General features: G+C 43.5%; 1 protein-coding gene across 4 annotated transcripts; it reads left to right on the forward strand.

The window, feature by feature from the left end:
• The first annotated feature begins 3,001 nt into the window (after positions 1-3,001).
• Positions 3,002-6,646, forward strand: LOC148020822 (receptor-like protein kinase FERONIA). 4 transcript variants are annotated; one of them, XM_087698630.1, is made up of 2 exons: positions 3,002-6,296; positions 6,383-6,646. In XM_087698630.1, the coding sequence occupies exon 1, from the start codon at positions 3,611-3,613 to the stop codon at positions 6,245-6,247; it is 2,637 nt and encodes an 878-aa protein (XP_087554756.1). In that variant the 5' UTR covers positions 3,002-3,610; the 3' UTR covers positions 6,248-6,296; positions 6,383-6,646. The 4 variants fall into 4 exon arrangements, with proteins under 4 accessions (XP_087554756.1, XP_087554755.1, XP_087554757.1 ...); XM_087698629.1 differs by having other exon boundaries at positions 6,393-6,646; XM_087698631.1 differs by having other exon boundaries at positions 3,002-3,312; positions 3,386-6,646.
• The last annotated feature ends 2,872 nt before the right edge of the window (positions 6,647-9,518 follow it).

Genomic DNA, 9,518 nt, shown 5'->3' on the forward strand with positions numbered 1-9,518 from the left:
AGAGAGAGAAGTGCAAAGAGAAGAAAAGAGGAGAGAGAGAGAGAATAAAAAAATTATAAAAAAATAAAGAGAGAGAGAGAATAAAAAAATTATTAAAAAATGAAGAGAGAGAGAGAGAGAAGAAGAAAAAAAGGGAAAAAAGAGGAAAGTGAGAGAGAAGGAAAAGAGAGGAGAGGAGGGGGAGGGGGGAGAATAAAAGGAGAGAGAGAGAAGAAAAGCTGAGAGAGAAAAAAAAGGAGAGAGAGAGAGAGAACCAGGAGAGGAAAAAAAAACTAAAATAGAAGGCAAAGAAAGAGAGAGAGAGAGAAAGAGAGAAAAAAGAGGAGAGAGAAATATGAGAAATAGAATAAAAGAGAGAGAGAAGAAGAAGAAGAAGGATAAAAAGAAGAAGACGGAGAGAGAAGGGGGAGAAAGAGAAAAGAGAATAGTTTTTTTAAATTAAACATTTTTCTTCTCCCCTCCCCCCTCTCTCTCATGCGTGGGACCTAGGTTCTCTCTCTCTCTCTCTCCTTATTTTAATTAAACAAAAAGTTTACATTAAAAAGTTTAATCTCAGAGAGACAGAGAGAGAGAAAGAGAGAGAGAGAGATATATATATATACAAAGAGCAAAAAAGAAAGAAGAGGAGAGGGAGGGAACAGAGAGAAAGAGAATTATAGAGAGAGAAAATATAACATTTAAGAGAGAGAGAGAGAGAGGAAAAGAAAAAATGTAAAAAGAGGAGAGAGGGGGGACAGAGACAGAGAAAAGAAAATGAGAGAGAAAATAAGAAGAAGAAAAGAGAGAATTTGAACATAGAGAGAATTATAGAAAGAGGAAACATAAAATTTAAAAGAAAAAGAAAAGAAAAAAATTTAAAGAGAGAAGAAAAAAAAGAAAAAAGAGGAGAGAGAAGGAAAGGAGAGGAGAGGGGGTAGAGAGAGAGAGAAGAAGAAGAATAAGAAGAGAGAGGAAAAGAGGAAGAGAGATGGGGAAAAAGAAAAAAGAGAAAAGTCTTTTTAAATTTTGAATATTTTTTGAGAGAGGAAGGGAGAGAGAAGGAGAGAGGGGGGAAGAGAGAGATAGATATATAAAATTTAAAAGAGAGAAGAAGAGAAGAAAAAGATAAAATTTAAAAGAGAGAGAGGGAGAGAAGAAAAATATAAAATTAGGAGAAAGGGGAGAAGAAGAAAAGGAGAGAGAGAGAGAGAGAGAGAGAGAGAGAATATAAACATAAAAAGAGAGTTATATATAAGGAAAAGATAAAATTTACATACTTTAAGAGAGATTGAGGGGAGGGAGAAAGTGAAAGAAGAAGAAGAAGAGAGAGAGAACATGTAGAGAGAATTATAGAGAGAGAAAAGATAAAATTTTAAAAGAGAGAGAATAAAAAATAGAGGAGAAAGAGAGAAGGAAAAGAGAGAGAGAGAGAGAGAGAGAGAGAAAAGAAAAAAATTAAAAAGAGAATGAAGAGAGAGAGAGAGAAGAAGAAAAAAAAGGAAAAAAGAGGAAAGGGAGAGAGAAGGAAAAGAGAGGAGAGGGGGGGAGGGGGGAGAATAAAAGGAGAGAGAGAGAGAGAAGAAAAGCGGGGAGAGAAAAAAAGAAGAGAGAGAGAACCAGGAGAGGAAAAAAATAAACTAAAATAAAAGGTAAAGAAAGAGAGCGAGAGAGAGAAAATTAGACATAGGGAATTTTTGGGGGGGAGGGAGAGAGAGAGAGAAAGAGAGAAAGATGAGAAATGGATTGTTGAGCGAAGTTGATGTGCGATAGCACGGCAACTTCGCTTGCCGCTTCAAGGCAGCGAAGCTGTTGCGAAGCGGCCTGCTAGGTAAATAAGAATGTAGGGATTTAGAATCACTTCAAGGAATTTTGCTTGATATATCCCTCATTTTGTAAGCAAGACAAATTATTTAACATAGACAAAATATCTATATATGTGTAAAGTATTCCTGCTACTATGTTAAATTGACTTTGAAAGCTAGCATAAAATTAAATCTTAGCAAGTCAAAGACATGGGACTAAGGTATTTTTGTCAAGGAACATATTCATTTGTCAATTGAATCTTAGCAAGTGAAAGACATGTGTTGAGTGCTCTAGCTAGCCCAAATGGTAAGCCACTCATGGAATAATCGAAGAATAAAGGGATTTTGCTGTTGACTTGCTTGCTATCTTCATGAAGGCCCATGCTAGGTGGAGGAAGGAATGCCCTTTGCATCAACTACCACTTGGTAGAGAAGACTCAGTAACGTTTGGAGGGCCACCCCATCATTTTGACTCAAAGTCTTTAGGTGGAGATTGATTCTCAAGGTTTTACCCTTACAGGCACGTCTCAACAACCAATGTGCCCTTGTTGCCAAGAGAGCAAAAGAAACTGAGAGACACCTCTTTTGGGAATGCCCACATGTGATGGTGATGTGGAGGGAAGGTAAGGCTTGGTTGAATTGACTTTGGCTTAATGATGGCCCTCTTTGTTGATGTTTCTCACTTGGATGAACATTCTTAGAAACTCATCTCTCTCATCTCTGGGATTACCCTCCTGTTCCTACAATTTAGGAGGAATGAGACTATTTTTGGAATGAATGATGCTAGCGGATTATATCAACCTGCTAAGAGCTGATCACATAACTGTGGTCAAGTTTGAGGGCAGACATACAACTTTGGATAGCCAAACTCTTCTATAGGGAGCTTCAATCAAGGGACTAAGCCTTGATGCACTCAGTGTGCTGTAACTTTTTACTTTACTTAATATAAACCCCATTATTTTTTTAAAAAAGTGAAAGACATGGGACTAAGGCATTTTTGTGAAGGAATATATTAATTTGACTTTTAAGGTAGGTTAACCGTTAAGGGATGAAGTTTGAACCTTAGGGGTTCGTGGACCAATGAGAGGAGGGCATGGAGGGCCCTACATTCTAATGGGCGACGACGCCGGGTCTTCGAGGCGCGCCGAGTTTCTTGTACTGCTCTGTTCTCTCTCTCTCTCTCTCTCTCTACCATCCCCATCTCCATCCCCTTTCCTTTTCACTCGGTCACTTCCTTTTGTCGCTCTTCTTCTTCTCCTCATACATCCCCTTTCCTTTCCGTCTGATTCCTGATATCTTATCCCATTAAACTCCGTTAACGCCGCGTCTTTACCGCTACCCCTGCCAGCCTGCCTGCCAGCCTCATCTTACACACAACAGCCACACAACGGAGTCTTGTCTCTGTCTACACTTTTTTTGAGACCTTCTCACAATTAGCAAGAACTTAACTAGGTCTCTCTGCTTCTTCTTCGGAAGAAAACTCTCAAGGTCTCGGAGTCTTCTTGCAGACTCGTGAGCTTCGTCAGAGAAGGTTTGTGCCTCCGTTTCTTCAAGAAACAGACGAGATCTTGCAGCCTTCTCAATTTTTTGAGCAACATTTGCAGAAGAAAGAAGAACTTGGTAGGCGCTCAGAACTTCAGTTCTTTTGCATCAAACCGCAGGGGGCCAGAAGAGCACGCTTGATTAACAAGAGGTCAACGCTTCCTGAGCTAGAAGAGGTTTCGGCCATGAATGCAAGAAAGGGAGCAATGACGAAGGATGTTTGAAACTACTGCAGTCCTGAAGCTGCCGACTCCAGAGACGAAACCAGATCTTCTTGTTTCTCAACGATGGTGACGCACAGGAGCCTGATGATTGCCGGCCATGTCCTCACAATCTTTCTGCTGCTGCGAGCCGCCGCAACGCATGCCGCAACAACGTTCAAGGCCAAGGACGAGTTCAGGATAGCCTGCGGGGGTGGATCGGGCAACCTGACGGACGAGATGGGGAGGACGTGGATGGGGGACGGGAATGGCGGCAGCGGGAACGCGTATCTGAATCTGAACCAGGCCAAGGACGTGGCGGCCTCGACCTCGGTCCAGAACACGAACCTGCCAGGTAACGTGCCCTACCTCACGGCCCGCATCTTCACGAGCCCGGCCACCTATTCCTTCCCAGTGAGCTCCGGCCGGCACTGGATCCGCCTCTACTTCTACCCCTTCGCCTGGCAGGGCTACGACCTTAGCGACGCCATAGTCACGGTGCTGACCGACTCCTACAGCCTCCTCACGAACGTCTCCCTGACGCAGGAGCTCGCGGGGCTCAACCTTGCGTATCTGTACAGGGAGTTCTCTGTCAATGCAAGCTCCGGTACGCTATCCCTCAGCATCATCCCGGGGAAGGCTGCCGGGGCCTACGCCATGTTGAACGGCATCGAGGTGCTGTCCATGCCGGACGACATCTTCTCGTCCTCGCTTAACACCGTCGGCCTCGGGAATCTGCCGTTTGCAGTGGCGGGCATGGGTCTGCAAACAATGTACCGGCTCAACGTCGGGGGCCAGGCCATCCTTGCAAGCAACGACCAGCTCGGGAGGGAGTGGCTCACTGACCTGGCTTTCATCCCGACGGCCGCGCAGGGTGTCGCCAGCCAGGTCACAAACCCCATCTCATACGGCACCCTGGACAACTACACAGCCCCGGAGGATGTCTACCAGACCGCCCGCACCATGACCAACGACTTCAACGTCAATCTCCAGTCCAACCTCACTTGGAACCTCTCCGTCGATCCCAACTTCACCTACTACGTCCGCCTGCACTTCTGCGAGATCAAGTACACCCTTCCAAACCAGCGTGTCTTCGACATCTTCCTCAACGGTCAGGTTGCATTATCGGAGTATGATGTCGTTGCCGCTGCAGGCGCAAGATTCACGGCCACCATCCTCGACTTTGCACTGCTTCTTCAAGACGCAGATTCCGTCATCAGTCTGCAGCTCCACCCCACCAACAGCACCGCACCTACCGCCTTCGATTCCATTTTGAATGGGTTGGAGATCTTCAAGATGAATGATTCCACAGGAAACCTTCAAGGTCCTCCCCCTCCTGCTCTGCCAGTGAGCATGCCTGTAGTACCTGCTTCTGGCAAGAGCTCATCAAGCAAGAAGACATCTATCATAGGTGCAGTTGCCGGATCCTTGGGGGCTCTTGCTGCCATTGCGGTCATTTTCCTTTGCTTCAGGATGCGGAGGAAGGAAGGGGATGGTGGCAAGTCTCCCGCATGGCTTCCTCTTCCTGTCCATGGAGGGAATTCACAGTCCATGATGAGCAAAGTGTCGACCACGTCAAAGAAGAGTGGCACAGGCAGCTACGTCTCCTCTGCTCCTTCCAACCTTTGCCGCTACTTCTCCTTTGCCGAGATTCTTGAAATGACCAACAATTTTGATGAGACACGGGTCCTTGGAGTGGGCGGGTTTGGCAAGGTGTACAAGGGCATACTGGAAGATGGCACCGAAGTGGCAGTCAAGAGAGGAAACCCCTGCTCTGAGCAGGGCGTGACAGAGTTCCAAACAGAGATCGAGCTCTTGTCAAAGCTGCGGCATCGGCATCTTGTCTCTTTGATAGGGTTTTGTGAGGAGCATTCAGAAATGATCCTTGTGTATGATTACATGGCCAATGGTCCATTGAGAGGGCATCTGTATGGTGCAGGTCTCCCTTCTCTCCCTTGGAAGCAGAGGCTTGACATATGCATTGGTGCGGCTAGGGGGCTTCACTACTTGCACACAGGTGCTGCTCACGGCATCATCCACAGGGATGTGAAGACTACTAACATTCTACTGGACGAAAACTTTGTTGCCAAGGTGTCAGATTTTGGCCTTTCCAAAACTGGGCCAACGCTTGATCACACTCATGTCAGCACAGCAGTGAAAGGTAGCTTTGGCTATCTTGATCCTGAGTATTTCCGCAGGCAGCAGCTCACTGAGAAATCAGACGTATACTCCTTTGGGGTTGTCCTGCTAGAGGTCCTGTTGGCAAGGCCTGCAATTAATCCAACCCTCCCCAGGGAGCAGGTGAACATGGCCGAATGGGCAATGCAGTATCAGAAGAAGGGCATCTTGGATCAGATTATAGATCCTTTCCTGAAGGACAGAATAAGCAAGGACTCCCTCAAGAAGTTTGCGGAAACAGCTGAGAAATGTCTGGCAGAATCAGGGCTTAATAGGCCAACCATGGGTGATGTATTATGGAATTTGGAATACGCTCTCCAATTGCATGAGAGTTCAGCCGAGAAAGAGTTGGATACCAGCAATCCGAAGGTCAAAGAAATCCCTTTGAAAGCTGTTCCAGAGGCGGAGCTTCCCCCGGGAAAGATGGATCCAGGAAAGATCGACAACAGCTTAGAAAATTTGCATAGTACTGCATTTAGTGAGGATTCAGATGAAGCCACAGCAAGTGCTGTGTTTTCTCAGCTGGTGAATCCTCAGGGGAGGTAGCAAACACCGTCAAAAGTCCTCTACGCAACAGGATGAACGTTCTTTCCAAGTAGGTCATTCTCATATGCAGCCTTTTGTTGCATGGGTACAATATCTTATACAGGGCTTTATAGAATTATTTCTGGTTTACATAAGTTTTGTGCAGGTAGTGAAAATAGAGGCCAAGGATGTCAGCAGCTGCCATGAGTTGCTGGTTGTTGCGGTGTACTGGAAGTTCGTGCATTATCATCTCCTTGCCTTTGTGCTAATGGGAGGGGAATCCCACTCATAATATAGCCATCTACCTGTCTGTCTTTAGGTTGAAACCGTGCACCTTATTGGACTCTTTTCTGTGGCCCTGCAATTGTACTGTATAGGACTCTTTTCATCACAATAATGGACCATGTTCGAACTTCTTTCCATCGGGTTCAAATTCTACCTCTGTTTTGTTTTTCCGGTAATGGTGAGGCTAGCATGATTGAAGCCTGTGGGAGCTTTCGTTGTTTGGCAAGCATCAGGTGATAAATGTGAGGACCATGCGTATGCAAGGCTCTTCAATGTTTGATCAAATATGTTCCTTTCTCACAAGTGCGAGCTTTCAAAATACGGTTTTAAGCTCTCATGACTACTTTGGAATGTGCTGCATTCTCATGTTCCATATACTAGGCTTTACTTCTTAGGGCGTCTTCCCACGAAGGGTTTGGCAATCGCAAAACTATTCTTTGAATACTCCCCACGGAGAGATTTGCAAAATTTTGTGAACACAACTTTGTTCCAAACGCACACAAAAACACGAAACAAACACAATCTCTCTCTCTGACACACAGGAAGGTGAGCCTGATCATACAGGGGTAGTTTGAGAGGGGGTTCTCAAACTCCCTGCGGGAAGTTGCTGTTAATACAAGCAATTGCAGTCAGAATCCGTTTTACTGTGATGGCAGGGAACAGGAGCCAGACTTAAGCCACAGGGAACTTGGTTCTTTATTTGAAGTCATTCTTGTGCTGCACTTCATTCCTAATAACACCATTGTGCTTACATGCTAAAGAGGACAAATTCAATTGCATTTATTCCGTTTCTCATTCTTGCAATGTATTTGGGACCCAGTTGTGTTTTGTCAAATTGATGCGCATTCATGTGCTTCAGTTCACTTCACTCCCATTACGTGCACAATCATTTTCTGTACATATGGCTCAACTCCATTTACTCCAACATGTTTGGTTGTTACAATGCTAACTTATATGCACCATTCTTGTCAGGAAATTAGACTTGTAATGATTTTTATATTAGTTGGATATTGGGGCTAACCATCTATATTTGTAGTCAAGGGGCGCCCAAACCCTCAGCCATGGGTTTTTACAAGTGGTCCCGTTACTTCCATCCATCTCGGTGATCAGCCAAGTGGAGCCATAATCAACTTCTTATGTCATACATCATACAATGTGTTGCACTGCGGCCCACGAGAATGGAACTTGTGACATTGGGTTTATTATGCCATTTGAGCTTGCAGTTCTTGGCCCTTGTAAGGAAATTAGACAATGGAAGAACCATAGTGTGCACTAATGTATTATTGCTAAGGTAGAGGAGCGAGAATAGTGCCCTCTAATTTTAAGCACGTTGGAAAATATACATGGTCAACCTTTTCACGTTCTATTGCTATAGTGAGGGTTGCAAAGATGGAGGGAAGAAGCTAAAATTTTCTCACCTTGATTGATTAAGGCTATGATGGATCTGCTTCATTAAAAAAATTAGTCACACTTTTGAGTTAGAAGATGGAGGAAATCAACATTCTTAGGGACCAATTGCAAATTGTCATTCCAATCTCCCTCCAATACGATCTCAAGAAATGTGCAAAAAGTGTCATTTTATCAGGGGGAGGTTTGTAACATTTTGGGGGAACATAAATCTACTGGCCCTTGTACCCTATCCAAACTATTGCAAGTCCTAGTATATCCATATTGTCTCATCTTGTGCGGTAATGCCTACCAATTCAGCAAGGAGACATTTGTTGTTCCACAAGATTTTAGGAAAGCTTGAGAATGAGCTCTCTAGCATGCTTGAAAGCTTATATGTTGCTCCATTTGGTAGGTTGATCCTTGCACATGGTCAACATTGCCAATAGTGGATGTCCAAGGTATTTGGTAGACTTTTGGCAGCTTAAGAAATAAAGGACCCTTACGCGTTGGCAAGAGTTTTTCCACAATGTTCTTCATTAGAACATTTTCCCTAATAATAATTCATCACGTCTCTCCATTGGATCTTTGCATCACTCTTTAGAAAAACCTTGGAATCTCTTCATCGCATAACAATAAGCATGATTATTTGGTTACTTTGTTTTATCAACTACCCTTATGGTGTATACAATTACCTGTTATAATTTAGTTTTTAGGACGAGTTATTCACATTAAGTTAGGTTGAGTCATGTTTGAGGGAGGGTGTTGAATGTTTCAAACATGCTTGTACTTGCTCGTAAGATATACTTGTATGGACACTAGCTTGAGTAAGATCTAGCCTCAAATATACATCAAGATGTGATCACACTTGCATGCTTCCTAAGAAAGCTCAAACTCAATTCCATTAGCGTACGTCTGAGAGTCCTTTATGAGCTCATTAGTGACGTAAGTAGATTATTGTAGAGCTTGCCTATGTAAGGGGGATGGTTCTCAATGGTAGCAGGCATAACATTTGCCATGCTTGTGTTGAGCTCAAATATGCTATATTCCACTTCTATTCTTACCATTAATTTCAAATATATATGACAATCATGGATAATGATAGCCCATGGTTAAGGTTCACTCGCATACACTCTTAGCATTACTAGTTGATACTTGGTAACAATTATAAGTCCGAGTGTAATGACCAAGTAGTAGCTCTAGTAACTTGCATGCTAATTTGCTATTTTGTCTAGTTTAGATCACTTTCAAGGCGACTCATGTTTCAAACTATGGGCAACTCCAAGTATACTTCATATTCTCTCATAACATGCTATTGTATAAAGGTATTGATGGTTGATGTAAAGCACTAAAGGAATCGATAGATAATTGAGGAGTCCATGCTAGTTGGGTCAACATATACAAGGCATTAGCCAAAGTGAGAGGCCAAATTTTGTCGCCTTACGAAAAAGAGGTAAACAATATGTGAATTTCAAAATACCTCGATATAGAAGCAGTCTAAGGAAACAAAATCATTTGTAGTGTTTGTTTTTGGATGCTAATTTGAGAAAAAGCTAAGACTTGTTGAAATTTAAAATTGACTTCTTGGCCTTTACTAAAATATGCTACTTCTCTACTTTTT

Source organism: Lygodium microphyllum, chromosome 18 (assembly GCF_053477565.2).
Source record: "Lygodium microphyllum isolate KBCC chromosome 18, Lygodium_microphyllum_v1.1.10, whole genome shotgun sequence".
In the NCBI taxonomy this organism is placed as follows: Eukaryota; Viridiplantae; Streptophyta; class Polypodiopsida; order Schizaeales; family Lygodiaceae; genus Lygodium; species Lygodium microphyllum.

Excerpts from the sequence above, each read along its gene's own strand:
- LOC148020822 (XM_087698630.1), top strand. The coding sequence starts at position 3,611 with ATGGTGACGCACAGGAGCCTGATGATTGCCGGCCATGTCCTCACAATC.